Source organism: Choloepus didactylus, chromosome 11 (genome assembly GCF_015220235.1).
Source record: "Choloepus didactylus isolate mChoDid1 chromosome 11, mChoDid1.pri, whole genome shotgun sequence".
NCBI lineage: Eukaryota > Metazoa > Chordata > Mammalia > Pilosa > Megalonychidae > Choloepus > Choloepus didactylus.
The window spans coordinates 78139245-78158417 of NC_051317.1; the positions used below are offsets into that span (position 1 = coordinate 78139245).

Consider the following 19173-nt stretch of genomic DNA (forward strand, 5'->3'; position numbering starts at 1 on the left):
GATTTTAACATAATTGCAGCCTATTTCTCAAATGCTTAAATTCTGTTCCTCAATCAAAATTGGTTATTTGCATTGAAAACTTAATATTCATTTTGCAAAACACCTAACTTCAAAAATGTTTGACATTTAATTTAAGGCAAAAAAATAAAATCTGCTCAGTGCATCACTTTCAAATTTTCCATACATAACTTCATCCCACCCCCTCCACATTATCTTTTTAGGGACTGAAATTCAACCAGGTCATTTGTAGTCTCAAACAACAATTTCATATGATTTCAAGTAGTTATCTCAGGAGCTAGATTGAATCATTTGCCAAACTCTAATATTTTAAATTTATAAACTTCAGAAGGAAGATATCTTTTGAAGCTGACAAAAGACAATCAGAGAACAGCAGTCTTTTTGTGTGCTAACCAGAAATTCAGTTACAAAGTGGTCCTATTGTGTTTCTCATAATTTAATTTAGTTTTCTGGCAAAGCAGAAAGGAAAATAAGAAGTCAAACTTGGAGGCATACAACAAAAATGAAAGAAGGCATTTTTATTTCAGAATGTCCCCTTGACATTTGGATATCTACAAACACAATATTTAACATTTACAGGAGATAAAACAGCAAAAGAAACAGCAGCTGTTTTTCCGTGATGTCACTGAACAGGTGTGATACCATTTCCTACTGCTGAAATTGGATGGATCTCTTGCTGATGCCCACAGGAGACCCATATGAAACCAGTATTGACCTGTTCCATTTCCTTGGATATAGCCAGAAAAAAACCTAGGAGGACAAGAGTCCCAATGACTGATCTGTACAGATTTGGAGCAGACATTCTCCCAAACAGATCAATACTATCCAAGGTGCAACTGAAAAACAGGATGAGCTTGTATCATTAAACAAACACCAGGCTGCTTATTCACAAGGGCAAAAGCAACACAGCATCTGTGTTTTGCAGAGTGTGTTTGCCAGTGACCTCAACCCTGACCTGCAGGGCCACCCTCTCTAAGGTGAGAAGTAATCCTGTGTTGGGGCTGCCTCTGGTCTGGAAGCCTCGTATGAGTGGTGGCATTTTTTACACTGAGACCTACTGTGTTTGCTTGGGCCTAGCCAAGACAATCACATGATGCCAAACAACTAGTCAATGCTGTCGATTTAGTCAAATGACTGGTCAAACAGTATTCGGCATTATATAGACAAAAAAAGAAAAATAAAAGAGAGAGAGAGGCTGAATTTGTACTTTTTACCCAACACCCAATCATACTGGAATTGTGTGTCAGATCTTGGATTAAATGAATTTAGAAAACATTTGTGAACTAGTTACCTGTATACATAGAAACTGAAGTAACTGTCTGGATAAGACAAATATTTTTATTCAAAGATCCAGACAAATACCTTTTTATTAACCAAAAAATTGCTTCTATTCTTTTCATTTAGCCCTGTAGACTCTCCCAAAATAATATTTTTGCATACCTGTACACTCCTATTTATTTCAATATATGTACATATGTAAATGAACAAGATTTAAATAAAATAAAGACATACAAGTTACACCATGATTTTCATTGTTAGAGGGTTATAAAATATGAGAGAAATATGGTCCTGCCCTCTTCAAAAGCAATCTTCCCACTAGTGTTAAGAAAATAAACTGTGGATTAAAATGTGACTCTTTATTTCTCTAGGCAAGGTGACTTCATACAGGACTGGGCATGACTAAAATTTACACATTTTGGATGGTCCTAGGATGAAAAGTCTAAGAAAAAGATCCCAGCTCCCAGAGGCTACAGGTAGATTCAGGACTAGTAAATGTATTTAAACAGGGCAAATATAAAATCATGTAAAGTCTGTCCAGGTATTAAAATTTTTTCAATGGCCATTGGTAGCCCCTCCATAAGATCCAACCACCTGCCAGCTAAGATTGCTTATGAATCTAGGTTTTTCTTTCCACCTCTAGATACACAGCTTATATTCCTAGCTAAAACAGGAGCTGTGTCTCTTGCTGTTACTGAAAACAAATTTCAACTGAAAAAAGAAAAAGTCAAATAACAAAAATTGTTACTTTCCTCTTTCCCTCAATTAAGCTTTCCAAAAAAGCCTTGAAAGAGAGAAACTTCCTCCCCGCCCCACCCCAAGCACATTACTATATAAGAACTATATCCATCTCTCTGAATAAAGAAGAAATAAATTCAGCTTTGGAATTCTGCCATTGAGTGGCGGCTCCTGCAAAGGGGACAGTTTGCTATTAATTGTTTATGTCGTCTACCATTAGAGGGCACTAAACAACTCTACATTAATGCGGCATTTGGAGGGAAGAGAGAAAGGGAGACAGGAAAAGAAAGAGGGGTGGGAGAAATGGGGGAGGTGAGAGTAGGGGCAGAGCCGGCGAAGAGGGAGGGAAAGAGAGAAGAGGGGAAGGGGTGGGCAGACGGGAGGGACAGAGGGAGAAGAGGAGGGAGAGAGAATGAATCTGGAAAGATTAAGAAGGATGTGGAGCCCCCAGAGCCGTCTGAAGTGAGCAAAAAGCCAGCCTCCCCCCGGCCGCCCGCGCCCCTCCTCTGCCGTCCTCACGACGGTAATTAAAAAGCGAAAAGCAGCGACGAGGTCACTCGTTTTTACCAGCCTGCTGCACCGAATGCGCGCGGTGCAGGTGCGGCGGCCGCAGGGCTTTGTGATTCATGCCCACTTTCAAAGGGGGGCTTGGGCCAGTCTGAGAGGCACCCAAACAACTGTCTTCTAATATTAGCACGGCTGTATTTCGGGATCTATTATAGTCTGTCCAGACAGATCCCATTGTAATGGGATCTTTTATTAAAAGATTAGCACTATCTCCTGCAGTTGGTGGAAAAAAATCTGTTATCACTGAGTTATTTGCAGTTGTGGAGGAGGTGAGAGGGGGGTTAATGTAGATGAAGGGCGGGAGGGGCTAGAGGAGGACTGTGGTGGGGGGGGTGCTAGCGACGGGGTTGCTGTTGAGGGGCGGATTTGAAATTCGTAAAACAAATCTCAGTGACCTGCGAATGTCCAAGAATTTTGTCTGCATACTTCGCTGTATGTTGTCCTTCGGGTTTCAGAAGCGAAAAGAATAGAAATTTAAAAGGCAGATTTGGAATAAACAATATAGCATTTTCCGTGAAGTAATCGTTTTATATAAAAGGAAATATCGCCTCCTCAGTTCCATTCAGCGGTGCCAAAAATGTTATAAATGAGAGACCCGCCAACTTTCAGCAAAGAATGCCAGGCACTGTGCTTAATAAACTGAGGCTACAGAAGTTCATTATCGATGTTGCAATCTTTTTTTATTCCGCGAACCGAGAGAGAGAGAGAGAGAGAGCGAGCGAGAGCGGGAGAGCGAAGAGCCGAGAGAGAGAGACAGACAGAGACACAGGGCAGAAACTGGGGAGTCTCTGAGCTGGGGAGGAGGGGCAGACCGCCTACGTCGGCGCCCCCGCTCGGGGCTCCGATTCCAGACGCCGTGAAGTGAAAGGGGAGAAAAGAAAGGGAGAGGGCGCGACTACGACCGGGGGGAGGCCGGGCCTGAGGTGTTAAACATTTTTGTTTGCTTCTGACTCGTCGAGACGAAGGGCCGTGTCAATGGATCGCTTAGCCAGGGTGGAAGGTGCCGGGGCCGGGGTTCTTAGCAACAACTCTGGACTGAGGCTGGCAGCAAAGTAAGGCACGCACAGACCCAGACACAAAACCTCGCCGGGTCCCGCGCCCAGGCTGCGGTGGCCTAAAACAGCAGCGCGCCCCGGCAGAGCCGCGAGGCCGGCGCGTTCCGTCCCGACCCGGAGCGGGATATTTCGGCAGCTCCGGGCTCTCTGGGCGTTTGCAAAGTCTTTCTGGAGCCGAGGAGCGGTCTTAAGGAGACCAACTCCCGGGCCCCCCCAACCCCCCGCTCTGCCCGTCGCCTCTTCCTCCAGAGCCCCCACCGCGCCCTCACACACACACACACACACACACACACACACACACACGCCACCCCTGGCGCGCCGGCGTTGCCTGCGAGCGGCAGCGTGCAGGACTTGAAGTGGGTGTTCTTTCCCACTCCCCACCCCCGAAGCGTCGCCCCCACCCCCACCCCCCCCGCCCGGGTCGCCTTCCCCCTCCCTCTCTCTCCTACGCAAATAAGAACTCGGCGATTCCCCTACTGCCGCTTTGATTTCGGGCACCTCCAACAGATAATTGGGAAGGGTTTCCAGAAGGTGGGAAATGTCACCTGATTCACACTGAACTTTTAAAAGCTCCCCACCCCCAAGGAGCCGCGCACACCCTCGCTCGCGGCCGCCCTCCCACAGCCGCACACACTGGGAGACCGCCCACCGCAAACCGCGGAGACCCCCGTCTAGATTTAAAGCGCGGCTGCGCCCGGCTTCTGACGTCCATTGAATCGCGCGGGCGGCCGGCGGCGAGCGCCGGTCTGCGCCGGGATCGCTGCGCCCTCCGCCGCTCTCCTCTGCGACGCGCGCCTCTGGCCCGAGCCACCCGCCGCTGCGCCCGCTCCTCGCGCCACCGCGCTCCTCGCCCCGCGCCTGCCCCCACGATGGTGCGTCCGAGGCACCAGCCCGGCGGACTCTGCCTCCTGCTGCTGCTGCTCTGCCAGTTCATGGAGGACCGTAGCGCCCAGGGTAAGCGAGGGGGATGCGCTGGGGGAAGCTCGGCTGAGGGCATGAATTTGTACTTTTCTGTCGTCTCCACTTGGTCTGTTCTCAGCAACCCTGCTCTCGGAAGATGTTGGACCAACTTAACGACTCCAGGATGGAGAGAGTGGGAAAACTGAAGGCAGTGACACTTTAGGTCTGGAAGAGGAGTTGGTAGCTCGGTTATCCTTAAAAAGGAAGGCAAGTGAGCTGAAGTCTCTCTCGGTAGTTAGGGTTAGATGCTCCAAGTTCTGGCCACAATGAGTTTTAGATCTTATCTCCCCCGATGGCTCTGAAGAAGGGGACAAACATCAGTAGCTGGAGATTTCAGTCGACCCATTTGCAATCTAACATTTCTCCCACATCTTTTGGATACTTTAAAAAATGACTGGGGGAAAGGAGGATACTGAATTTTCTTCGGTAACTGGGGGATGTGGTTTCAGAAACTTTTCTGAAACTTGGAAATGTGGGTGCTGAAAGGCAAGTAGCTTTCTGCCTAGTGGATGCTTCTTCCATCCCTCTCCCACCCACCACCCACCACCCATCCCGCAAAATAAATACGTAAATAAATAACCCGAACCATTAACCCCGAGTATTTTAAGAGTAGCTTACTTTTTTTTTTTTCCTTTGCCTCCTTCCCCTGTTAACTTTCTAGGACATTGGGGATCCCACAACTGATTTAAATTCTAAGGTGGATTAAGAGCAAGTTTCTAAAGGTTGACTTTTCAAATTAGATCTGTTAATTTCAATGAGTCTTTGGGCAGAATTTTTTTTTCAAAAAATTATAATAATAGTAGCTTGCGATCCAATGATTGGACAAGTCATATTGGTGATTCATGAGAAACTTTCCTGACCAAAATCCGAACATTAAAAGGGTGGGGGGTTGGGGGGAAAGTGCAAAGATTTCTTGGTAGGTATGAGATAGGCATATGTAACTGTGAAATTCTGGGAAGCTTTCCGCACCCCCTTCTTTTTTCCCCTCTACACTTTTTCTGAGACAAAACGTGAAACTTTCCCTGCCTTGCGGTTAACATTTTACATATGTTGTAAACTGCCCCTCTGGGCACTGCCCCCAGCTGTCTGCATGGCTCCACGCTAGGTTACCCGCCTTTCAGGGCAAGGCACTGCCTCCGTGCCGGGACATGGGCGCCAGGGGAAGGCAGCCCTCGGAGATTTCGAAAGATCGCGGTGGCCGCGGGCGTCCTCCGGTTCTGGCGGATTGCAAAACGGGACCGTCGGGCGGGTTTCGCCTGGAGGCTGCGCGGGGCAGCCCAAAGCCGGGCCTGATTGCCTTTTTTTTTTTTTTTTTTTTTTTTTTTTTTGCTTTCATTTTTCACGTGTGCCTTTTGCTTGATCTGTTCCTACGTGTTTCTGTCTCCGTCTCTCTCAAGTTCTCCTACTTTCTTAACCTCTGTCACAAATAATACCCATACCGCCTACATGAAACCGACATGTAAAAACATCCGTCGCATCCTGTTTTTGTCAGGTTCTTTAATCTGCTCTTCCAGTCGCTGCAGGTTATGAAATGGGACGAATAAAAGTAAACAGTCTAGTAAAAGTCAACGCAAGCTGCACGTGTTGTGTCTGGGTCACTGGTAACTGACATTGATATGGCTGGGGCGCTCTGGCTCCTCGCCCTCGCCCTCCCTCCCCCTAGCTCACCTCCCACCTCTCGGATCTAGGCCTTTTTCTCTCGCTTTTCCCACTCCCTAGCCCCTTAGATTTAATTTCTGATTTTCTCCCTGATCTCTCTCTCCCTTTTCCTCTCTCTCTCTCTCTCTCTCTCTCTCACTTCCCCTCCTCCACCCTCCCTCCCTCCCCATCTCCACGGTTCTCCTTCCCTCGCACGCTCGCTCGCCGCCTTCCTCCCCCTACCGCGCCGCACACTCACCCACCTCCCCACCCCTGTCTTTTCGCAGCTGGGAATTGCTGGCTCCGCCAGGCGAAAAACGGCCGCTGCCAGGTCCTGTACAAGACAGAACTGAGCAAGGAAGAGTGCTGCAACACTGGCCGCCTGAGCACCTCGTGGACTGAGGAGGATGTGAATGACAACACGCTCTTCAAGTGGATGATTTTCAACGGCGGCGCCCCCAACTGCATCCCTTGTAAAGGTGGGACTCTTCCTCCCCAACTTGCAGGCCCTCAGTAGAGGGCGTCTTACCCTTAGCTTCGCCACTGCCGGGCTCAGGTTTGGGGCTAGAAGAGCTTTGTTGGTGGGTTCCCCATTCCATCCCCCAGTGCTGGTAATCCGTTCGGGTCGAGCCCAGCCTGTTAGATATTATAGGCAAAACCGGATAGGTAGAGGTCCCGTGGCTTCTTAGCCAAGTGTGCTAGGGGAGCCAGCCTATCCTCTTTCTTCGAGAGCCATGTGGCATCGGGGCGAAGCACTGTCCCCATCCCTTCACCCTCTCCCGCGTTCCTAGGAGAGAGCCTGCCCCACTCCCCAATCCCCACCCCAGGGCACGAACTCTGGGCTGCAGTTTTACACGAGGCACCTGCAGCCCTCCCTCCTGGCTGACCGGCAGCCTGTCTGGCCCGTAGTTCTCATTTGTGTCTCTTTCCAACTCAGAAACGTGCGAGAACGTAGACTGTGGACCCGGAAAAAAATGCCGAATGAACAAGAAGAATAAACCTCGCTGCATCTGCGCCCCGGATTGTTCTAACATCACCTGGAAGGGTCCAGTCTGTGGGATGGACGGGAAAACCTACCGCAACGAATGTGCGCTTCTCAAGGCCAGATGTAAAGAGCAGCCGGAACTGGAAGTCCAGTATCAGGGCAAATGTAGAAGTAGGTCCTACCCTTCTTGAGCAAGAACCCGACTCACCCCATCCCCCATGAACTCCAGCCCTGCTCCAGCTTTCACTCTCAAGGATGGTGTAGTCCACAGTAAAAGCTTTATAATAGTAATGATGATAACAGCAATAATAATAGTGATAGCAAATAGAGAAACCCTTTTCTAATTTCTAAAGGCCCTTTAAGAAGGAAGGGACCAGCCTAGAGTACTAACTTTTCTCTTGAAAGCCACAGGGCTCCTCAGGTGCCTTTTGAAAGCTGATGCTTCAGTTTCATGATTTCCTTGATAATATATCCATTCGTGTGTATTTCCTCTTTGTTTCAGAGACCTGTCGGGATGTTTTCTGTCCAGGCAGCTCCACGTGTGTGGTGGACCAGACCAATAATGCCTACTGTGTGACATGTAATCGGATTTGCCCAGAGCCTGCCTCCTCTGAGCAGTATCTCTGTGGGAATGATGGAGTGACCTACTCGAGTGCCTGCCACCTGAGAAAGGCTACCTGCCTGCTGGGCAGATCGATTGGATTAGCCTACGAGGGAAAGTGTATCAGTAGGTATTCTGGATTGAGGAAGGGATTAAGAAGGCTAGTTCTAGTGTTATAGCTGTGGCATTAACCAATAAATAAAGCCCAAAGCCTCCCCAAACACATATTTTCACCAGAGGGAGAAATACTTTCCAGTTTGCGTAAACTCTCTTGACTACTGCATTCTCCATGGAAATCACTGTCCTCTGGAAGCATTGGCATATATATTCAAATGCCAACAAGAAGCAGCAAATAATCTTCTGTCTTAGAAAACTTAGAACTCAATTTTACAAGTTTGTGCTAGACTTGCTAGAAGAGAGAAATAATTACTTAATTCCTAAAGTCTTTTATCAGATTTCGATAGCTGATGGAATTCTTTCTTTTTTAAAAGATCTTACTTGTGGGAAATAATCAGATACATATTTAATTCAAGGATATTGTGAAATGCTATTTCCAAAATTACTATTTTTATGGACTAATGTAGTGTATAAGAAGCTATGGGGCCGTGTGTGTGTGTGTGTGTGTGTGTGTGTGTGTGTGAGTGTGTGAGTTCAGCTTTATAATCAAGCATTTTTGCTTAATATCTCCATTACCTCCACTGCTGAGAAATAAGATAAAAACTATCTGTTTATATATTTATTGATAAGGGACTGGAGAAAGGGAGAAAAAGGGAAAATCCATTTACTCATAGCAGATTTCTTATATCCTAGAAGCAAAGTCCTGTGAAGACATCCATTGCACTGGTGGAAAAAAATGCTTATGGGATTTCAAAGTTGGCAGAGGCCGGTGTGCCCTCTGTGATGAGCTGTGCCCTGAGAGTAAGTCTGATGAGCCTGTCTGTGCCAGTGATAATGCTACTTATGCCAGTGAGTGTGCCATGAAGGAGGCTGCCTGTTCCTCGGGTGTGCTGCTGGAAGTAAAGCACACCGGATCTTGCAACTGTAAGTGCGATTTTTAACCTTGCTGCAATTTAAGGCTTTCCGAGGCAAGCCCTAGGGAACAGAGACTTGAAGTCCACGCAAACCTCCTACATAAGGCCATTTCTATTTAAGTTAGGTAGCTGCTAAATTTCACCAGCAATTCAGTGGTCCATAGAAAAATTCCTTGGAATGTTTCCTGGGTTTTAGGACTATTTCAGAGATCAGAAAGGGGGTTACCTCTATAAACCTATTTCTAGTCATTTGCCTAATTCTTTTGCTTTAGTAGTATGCTTTACTGTGTGCTTTATTAACCCTTGACTCTAAACTAACTGCTTCAAAAGTTTTTTTTTTTTTCAAAGATAGCTTTATATTATCACACACAGGCTGCTGCTTTTCGCAGTTGCCTCTACTAACTCTGAATTTAAGGACCCAAAGCAGTTATACCTAGAACACAAGAGCGCTTTTTATCTGATTTCAGGAATCTGCCTGTAAAACCTGAGCCATTGATTCTTCAGAACTTTCTGCAGTTTTGACTTCATAGATTTATGTTTTTAAAAAAAATTTGTAAAACTTATTGCATAACAGCAGATGCCAAAAAAAAAAAAAGCATCTCACTGCAAGTCAAATAAAAATGCAACGCTGTAATATGGCTGTATCAGAGGGCTTTGAAAACATACACTGAGCTGCTTCTGCGCTGTTGTTGTCCATATTTAAACAACAGCTCCCCTGTATTCCCCCATCTAGCCATTTCGGAAGACACCGACGAAGAGGAAGAAGATGAAGACCAGGACTACAGCTTTCCTATATCTTCCATTCTAGAGTGGTAAACCCTCCATCAGTGTTCAATGTTGACACAGCCTTTGGGCTAAAAAAAAAAAAAAGAAAGAAAGAAAGAAAAAATATATTGTCCATACTGTAAATAAGTGTATGCTTATTTATTTGGGGGGAAAACTATACATAAAGGACCTTTGTCCTAAAGCTCTCTCCCAGGCCACTTTGTTACTCATTGGACATGGAGAGATGGTCATTGTGAGGTCTACTGGATGAGGCCTATAGTTGAGATTTGTAGACATTTATTTATACTGTGTCATGTTTTATAATTTATACATAAAATGTCTGGTTGACTGTACACCTGTTTTTGAAGAAATTTATTCGTGAAAGGAAGAGCAGTTGTTATTTATTGTGAGGCCTCTTGCTTGTAAAGTAAAACCTTTTTTTTTTCCTTGTAAACCATTTAAATCCATTCCTTACTATTCACTCACTCATCTGTCTCCCTTCATTTCACTGTTGATAGGCTCTTTTCCATTTTAACAAACTTGCACGTCAGTTTCTGTCATGTTTATTTATTGGATTCTCTGCTGCCTGTTCTGTACATACATGATCCCTCAGGTTTTGTTTACAAGGAATCTTGACTGACCAAAATGCATTATAACTGGCTCAAATGCAAGGTACAGTGGATACATCTTCAAGGAAACTCCTACTTCAGTTCTCTTGTTATGATGAAGACATTTGAGAGAAAGGGGGTGATGGCAATGTTAGAATTCTAATAATGTGCTTTTTTAAGATGTTACAAATCCAAAGAAATTGAGTGATAGGATCATCATGAGACTGAAGGAAGGGGAATGCTACACATTGAACCTTTCTTTAGGTGTTTCCTTTAAGCTAGTCTGCTGTACCTTTTAAATTAGTTCTTTTACAGTCAATGTGTCACTAAAAGTTATATCAAAGCTTTATCAGTTCAAGTTTCTCTTGCTTTTCATAATACTTTTCTGATGCAATTTTATATTTTCAAACATGGCAAGTTAAATATAAATTCATTTAAATATATAGTTTTGTACTTTTCTACCATGTAAATGTGCAATGTATATAAAAGTTATCATGTGTATTTGTAAATAAATGATGAGTGAAAAAATAAAAAAATTTTAAAAAGCCAACAAACAGTCTCAATTCCTCATGACATAAAAGAAGTTGTTCAGGCTTGGGAGCAAAAACGTATGTGATACATTTGCTGAGAAATATAGTTGTCACTGAAAATAAGTGGCCAGGTTGGCAGAAGCTCCAAATTGAGGTAAATTATAAATCACCTCAGTGGAGTTTGAAAGAAAAGATCTGAGGTCCAGCAACCCCTTGTAAGCGTGACAGCGTATCTGTAATTAACCATAGAAGGAAACATTGTAGAGTTATGTTCCTTCCTGCAATGCACCAAGACTCAAGTTTCCTCTTTAAAAACATCTTTTTAGCAGTCCTTGTTAGTAGTTAATCTCCATAGCAAGGGGCACACTTTATCCTACTTTCCTCATCTAAATAATAAACAACCCATCACAAGGAAAAGCAAAAACAGACTAGCAACATTTGACAAGCATTTATATCCAGTACATTCTGTAAACCAGAATATCGACTACAGAAATAGGCATTATAGTGTTAGAATTCTAGGGACACAGTGAAGTAAGCATGGGGGTGGGAGTGGATTTCCCCAGTGATGTCTGTGATGATACAGCTATCCCCATAGTTCATAGAGATTAACAATCACACTCAAGACAAGAGAGGAAGTGTGTAGACATTTTGCAATTTAAATTAAATGACCAAGCCACACTATTGGTATTTAGGGTATCAATTGGTGTTCCCTGTATAATAATACAAAAACTAGATAATCAAAACAAATTTCCAATTCATCAGCTGCTGTGTATTCAGAGCCTGAGTATACTAAAAACTTCCAAGAATGTAAGATGCAATGGAGTGAGGGTAACAGCTGTGGAAGGAAAAAAGCAAAGAATTGTCAATATTGTCAACATTTCTAAACAAATATGTTCTTTCAAAGACCATGACCCAAGTTCTTTTTTCAAATTTATGTCTTGTGAAAACCTTCTTTAATATGAATAATTATTAGAATGTTTATCAGAGAACATCAGATCTCAACTGCGGTCACCAAATGGGGAATTTGGTGGAGGGAGAGAAGCCTCTGGTAGGCAGAGTTTGTATAACACTTAGGTCCCTGTGGGATTTTGTTCTTCAGTCTTGGGTGCCCAGACAGAGGAAAGGGAGGTGCAGAAAACAAACCATTGTTAACTGAAAGAAGACAAGGATCATAACTGCTCCTGTGCAGAGGAGCTACTGGCTTGCCATTAGGGATAGACTCAGAAAAGGAAAGAGAATCAGGTAGATATGATTTCGCAGCCGTTCCTGAAGCTGATTTGTTACTTGGTCCTAGGATGCCACAGGCACTTAAAAGCTGCCATTGACAGAGTAAAAACATCAAATTTAATAGTCACCAATGTGTGTCTTTGCAAGGGCAAATGATAGCAGCAACAGCTTGCCTTTTAAGCAACATCTAGATTATTTATTTAAATTTTTAATTACATATTTTTCAGCATCAATCAATCCTTTCAAAAACCATACATTGTCTCTCATTGTCCCTTCTTGGAGTTTTTCTACTTCTCCAATAATTCTGCATTAGATGAATTATTACCGAAAAACAAAGCATCTTTTAAAATTAAAATTAGATTGATATCGTTAGACTACTGTTAGAATTTCAACTGTGACCCCCCCAAAATCTAATTCACCTCTGTGTATAATGTAATTAATAGAAGGAGTTGCTAGTCACTAAAATTAATTAGTATGACTACATCCTAGTCATCATTAGGAATTGCAAAGGAAGTAGTATTGGAATATCTATCAGAAGTCTAATTTTCATTAGATATGCACTTTTATTAAGATTTTATATGCTATATGGGATATGGTTTTTTGAATCTGGCAAAAATAGAATATGTGGCATAATTAAAATCATTATCAAACATGACAGCAAAATGCAGTACCTGATCAGAGAACAGATCTAGAACCTGAAGAGGGAAATGCTATAAATAATATTATTGGGCCAATTGACAAAATTGAAATACTGTCTATAGAGTAGTATATCAATGTTAAATTTACAGAAATCAGTTACTCTACTGTGGTTATATAAGAGGGTATTCCTACACTTATGAAATATACCCTGAAGTATTTAAGGGAAAGGGCCAAATGTATGCAACGTAACCCTAAATGATTTAAAAATATTTTATGTTTATATTGTTTTTTTCAAATATATTCAAAGAAAATGTGCAAATAATAAAGTAGAGTAAAATGTTATCAATAAGTGAGTCTAAGTAAAAGGTATATGGGTATTTTTAGTACTTTTGCATCTTTTATGTAAGTTTGAAATTATATCCAAATATTCATTAAAAATTTTTTAAAATCCTTTTCAATGAGAGGGGCTGCATGGTAGACTGCTTCTCCTCATTCTCTAGGGAAGCAACTAAAATATCTGAATTGTTAAAAAAAAATTATTTAGTAGGACCAAAAGGCTCTAGGAAATAATTCCAGTGACTTTACTGAAGCCACTTAGGGAATCAAAATTGGTGATGACAGAATTCCTGACACTTAAACCATACCTAGGTGGAGAAACAGCCTTCTCTTTGCTCTGATTATCTTAACATTTAGAGCAACTAGTACTTTCACTAAAACACCCCAAAGACCCACACCCCAGTTTTCCTCCACTGTTTGCTATATCTTTCTTGGACAAGTAATTTAACCTCTCTGTTGCTCAGTTTCCTCATCGATGTAATCAGGATAATGAAAGTGCCTCCCTCACAGCAATGTTGGGAGGTTTAAAAGACATCATGTGTTTAAAGTACTTAGATCAGTGCCCGGCACATAAAAGCAGTCAGTAAATAAATGCCCTCTAGCATTATAATAATTGTTATTAAAGAAAAAAAATGGTGGGTCTGTGACTTATCAACCAAACCCCATCTTAAAAACTCAATAAATGAGAGACGGCACCAATCAAAACCAGAAGAACCAGCGGAAACAATTTTTTAAACAGAAGCTAAACATAATTTTTAAGTATTTTAGCCATATAATATTTAACAAAACTTTATGAAGTTCTAGGGGTATAGCAAAAGTTCAAAACAACAATTTTAGAATATATTTCCCGTGGCAATTTAGAAACAAATTCAGTCACCTACCAACATTTGTAAAACCACAAAATGAGCCTTTTCCCCTTTTATTCTCAACTCACTAAAATCCCTGGTAGTAAAATAAATGAAAGCAGTCTTCTTTAATTTTGATACAACTTACTGCATAAGACTGTAGATCTCTAAAGATAGTAAAACTATCAAAAATCCTAACGTAAATTGTTCAAACACTAGATATAATAAACCACACATATTTATTTAATGAATAAACTTGGTTTATTAAACATTTTTAAAAACCTGGGTCCTAAGACTAACACATTTCTGTTCTCCCCATTCCACTTTCCATTCAGATCAGCACATAGTCCTTCTTCAGCCAAAAACTGTCATGTAAATAGACTCCAGGCATGCCTGTCCTACGTATTCAGCAGACCTGCCCAGACACGTCTGACTCTTTGCTTCTATTTAGCTGGAACCCACCAAGAGTACTGGATGGTCCCTGGGGTTTGCCATCCTTCGACCTCAGATATCTTGGCTGGTACCATCAAGATTCCTGTGGCTGAGTCCTTCAGACACTTAAAAAGATATTCACTGGATTAGACCAAATGTAGTCCTGGCAAAGCTGTAATTTGTCATTTTTCTATTTTAAGAATACAGCCAGGGAACCAACTGGCAATGCTAGAAGCCAAATATACTCCCCAACAAATCTCTTATAGTCATTCCCCAAGGACTCAGGTCTCTAGCCAAAGAGCAAGTATAAGCTTTACTCAAGGATTTGGGGCCCTAGCACAAAGTCAGAGACAAAGTTACAATCCTGGTGACGAAGATGGGGGCTTCTTCTTCCATCTTAGAATCTTACATGGATTCTAGTTCCAAGAAAAGATCTTGGTAGACCTCTTTCTTTCCTTGCACCAAGAAAATCAATGGGATAATTGCATGGTCACGGTGAAGTCTATTTGCAGTGGTGCCAGTGAAAAGCTGAGTTTCTTGACATTGCAGGGAGTTTATGGCTTAACGACAGCAGGTAAAAAAGAGGTCAGTTTACTCAAAAGGCTGGCAAATATCTGGAACTCCTGACATAAAGTCTTCTGTAGGATCAGAGCTAGGTCACCAAAATGGAATTAGAACAATTTTTTCACTGGTCATATGGAATTAAGACCTAGTCAGTAAAGTCCCCAATACAGAATAGTGCTATTCCAGGTATAGTGCATCTCCTGGGAACTTGTTAGAAATGCAAGTTGAATGAAATTAGCCAGAGTGAAAGCCCAGGAATCTATGGTTTCACAAGCTCTCCAGGTGTCTTACGCATGTTGAAGTTTGAGAACTACTGCCCTAGAACCATTTCAAGCCCTAAATGAACCCCAGCTACCCAATGTTCCAAAGGCAGCCAGAATACTATGCCTGGCTCTCTGGTGGAGCTCCAAGGGATCCATGTTCAGCCCTGTTCTCCCAACCTGGACTGCCCTAGAGTCCCATACACATTTTGGCTTTTTGCCACCAGAATATACCTTTTGGTGATGAAAGCACTAGGTCATAGACTTCACAAGGCATATTTTTCCTAGCAGAAGTTTCTCACTCTCCCCTATTTTAAGGGAGATCCTTCCAGTGAGACTCAGGCTGGGCTGGCTAGGAGTTGTGGATTTGCCTCCACCATCCCTTCCAGCCATATGCATTGGGTAGTAAGTTTGTTAAGAAGAAACTAGAAATCTGAATGAAGGGTGGAGACATTCCAACTGTGGTCCTGTCTGAAAGTTGACATTTAGTCTACTTCCCTTCCTTGGCACTTGCCTGAAACTTCTTCCACGAGTCTGCCATTATCTTCTTTGAGTAGAGCTCCTCCTTTATCCTTCAGTCAGGAAACCAAAACTACAACTCATCTCACACAAGCTGTTCTAAGAACAAGGTGACCCAAGCAACCAGCAGCACTAAAAATGCGGGCTAGTGGCAAATGTAAGTAAAATACTCCAAGGAATGCAACCAAAAGCAACAGTATCCCAAGGCCTGTATTCTGAACCAACAGCAGAAAGCTCTCTCTCTCCATTTTCTGCCACTCTACCCTCACATCCTTTCCACCCTAAATCAACTTGATGACTCCCTCATCAGAACATTGGTTCTGTGAATGCCTGCCCATTTCTCTACACCCTTTTACTAAAGTCCTGTCCATCGGTGAAATCCACCTTCTCCACAACTGCACCTATGCTCCTGAGCAGCAATGAAATCCTCAAAAAGTATGAAATGATGTAATCTGATCTCAACTGAGTTCTTTTATCCTCTGAGCAATATTTTGCTTACATTACTCTTTCCTATCCCTCTCTGGTATTTCCAAGCCTTCATCACCCTTCTCAAGCAGCATATCCAACTCCAACTCCCCTCATTATCAGTGACCCTCATCAAGTAGAAAATTGTTGCCATCAGGAAAGAATTACCTCAGTTTCCTCTACTGCTCCTTAAATTTGCCCAATTCCATACCATTTCCAATTTCCTTCCCTCCAATCTCAGAGAATCTCTTTTTCAAATCTATGTTTTCCACTACACTCCTTCCCGACTCCTCCAGATACTTGCTCCATCTATTAGCAGCTTTTCCTCTATCATTTTTAAGTTCTTCCTCTATAGTGCTTTGATTAACCTGAGCCTATAAATAAGCTCCCCAAAATATAAAAATAAAATAAGGTTGTAGAAAATTAAAAAAATTCTAAAAGTTCATCTAATTCAAAGTTTTAAAAAATGCTTCAACCTTGCCTAGACCTTAAAAAAAAATGAAAAAAATAAAACATTTTAAAACCCTTCTGTGTCTCCCTCTCAACATAGCCCTTTGGACCCTGTCTTCATTGCCTCACATCTCTCTCACTCCTCAATCCACTGTAATTTGGTCTTTTCTGCTACCATTCATTTGAAGAGGCTTAACAAAGGTTACCAGTGACTTCCAAGCTGTCCAAATAATGGACACTGTTCGGTTCTTATCCAGCTGGATCTCTCTTTGAATTGTACATTATTAACCAAGCTCTTCTCTTATCAATTACCCAGGCTTTTGTCTTCCCACCCCGCCTATCTCACTGTTTCTTGTGAGTCTTCTATATGAGTTCATGTCTTCTCACCAGTAAGGCAGGAATCAAACACTTGCAACCCATGTGCTACATCTGACTTACAATATATGTTATTTGATCATAAACCTGTAAAATAAATTTGAATTGGTTGACAATATTTGAACATAAGAAATATAACAAAAAAAAATCTGAAAACCAGATGCTGCTGGACCTGCACCACCACAAGGACACCCTCAACCAGGAGCAGGCAGCAGATCTCCCCTTCAGGCAAGGTGTGCTCCCACTACTAGTTCACTGCAGCTACTATTTCTCCCATGGCCTTTCACCTGGTTTGGTTCATTCCTCTATTTCACCTGACTGCCCTTTATAGGTCATGAGTTCTATCCTCCACTCCCTCCCTTTTCAATCTACTCAGTCTTCTGTATATTCCACAGTATTCGAATATCATTAAGCTTCTAACTGCAATCCATATGCTAGTGATAGCAAATCTCTAAGTCCAGCCCTGACATTATATTGAGCTTCATTACACTTCTTCTTCTAAGATCAGGAAACTGCCACCTCTACCACAGATCCACAAAACCTACTGCCCCTGCCAAAAAGACACCCCTCTCCCTGTTTGTTCCCCACACCGATTCCTTCCAACTCCGAATCTTATAGGAGGACATCTGATTGGTCAGACTAAGTCCCTAGCAAGGGAAGCTGGGAAATGTAGAGTGGTTTAAATTCTAAACTGGGAAGGTAGACTACAATGTGAGAAAGAAAAACAATGCAAAGAGGGTGTTCAAAGCTCTTGGTAATCACAATAGCAGGTAGATACTTCTAAAAATCTAAACAAAAGACAGGTATGAAGTGGTTAAATGTAGAACTACAAGTGTCTGCAGCTTGAGGGAGAGTTTAATAGTGACGTATGTATAGAGTTTAGTAACATTAGCAAGGTTCAAGTGTATTTTCTCAGAAGCACTCAACATCCAGGAAGCCCTTCACTGTCTATCAGTCACAATGTTCCATCCAATAAGACAGCAGCTTCCAAATGTTCTGCCTTGTTTCAACACAGTTCAAAGAATCACAGAAGGGCAGAGAGATAGAGAGATCTGAACAGAGAACAGCAATGGCAGGCAAACACAAAGAGAAGCCATTTCCCAAGTAACAAATAACAGCCATTGGTATTTGGCAGAATGTTTTGCGAAATAAAGCTTCTTGAACTCCAGCCTCAAGTGGACTAGTGAGGAGCTAGCACTTACAAACACCTCATTAAACAGTCTGAACTTAACAAGCAAAAGCTGGTGGAAAACTAAGCATTGGTGAAAATCCTTGTATGAGAAAATCAGATCTCCAATGCTGATGACATGGGACACAAATCTAGGTGACAAAAGAAAATGGACCAGATACAAGATAAACATTTCCCATCACCAATATCTAAGGTGAATAAGAGGGTATGAATATAAACATTTTGAAGATTGTTTTGTTTAACTGCTTATTTATCTGTTTAAAATTATCCTGAAATGCTTTATCTTTTATGAACCAAATTACATCCAAACAGAAACCCACAGGTGTTATTTATTTATATTTTATTACAGCAGTTTGGGGTTGAACTGTAATTTTTTCAAAAATCTGACATATTTACTCAGTATTTAATGCAAAGTTCTAGTAGTCAATTAAGAAGAAAATGTAAACCAATTTATATCAAAATGTAATATAAATCAATATTAAAGGTGAGAATTTGTCAGAGAAATATTGCACTTTAAAAAATTTGCCCAGATGTCCAGAATAAGCAAATCCATAGAGAGAGAAAGTAGTCTAGTAATTGTCAGGGACTGGGGAGATTGGCGGGAAACTGGGAGTAACTGCTAGTGGGTTCAGGAATTTCTTTTTAAAATAAGTATGTTTTAAAATTGATGTTCTGAAACTAATGTGGTGTGATGGCTACAAAGTACACTAAACACCATTAAATCGTACACTTTAAATAGATGAATTGTATGGTATGTGAATTATATCTCAATAATGCTATTACTTAAAAAAAAACAGATCATATAAGTGGAAGAATCTCATGTTTTCACTTAATTTTTTTAAATTTTGTTTTAGGTTTGTAAGAACCAATTTATTAAGGACACACTTTATTTACATTTTAACACATTCTAGTTATGAATCCGTATTTACTTTAGATTTATACACCCTTAAGCACCAGTTTTCATTGTGGTAAATTTAAAGTAAACATTGAAAATAGAAAAGCAGCTCCAGAAAATTTAGTTATTTTAGCTTGGGTAGGAAAAAAAAAACCTGAATCTTTACATGGATTAAAATGGTGCCATGCTTTCATAACCAGAAT

General features: G+C 41.9%; 1 protein-coding gene across 2 annotated transcripts; it reads left to right on the forward strand.

Annotated features, from left to right (window-relative positions):
* Window positions 1–4292: 4292 nt before the first annotated feature.
* FST (follistatin) lies at window positions 4293–9799 on the forward strand. 2 transcript variants are annotated; one of them, XM_037799082.1, is made up of 6 exons: window positions 4293–4610; window positions 6542–6733; window positions 7192–7410; window positions 7742–7966; window positions 8651–8881; window positions 9339–9497. In XM_037799082.1, coding segments are annotated over exons 1-6 (954 nt in total). In that variant the 5' UTR covers window positions 4293–4525; the 3' UTR covers window positions 9341–9497. The 2 variants fall into 2 exon arrangements, with proteins under 2 accessions (XP_037655010.1, XP_037655009.1); XM_037799081.1 differs by lacking the exon at window positions 9339–9497 and adding an exon at window positions 9605–9799 and having other exon boundaries at window positions 4295–4610.
* The last annotated feature ends 9374 nt before the right edge of the window (window positions 9800–19173 follow it).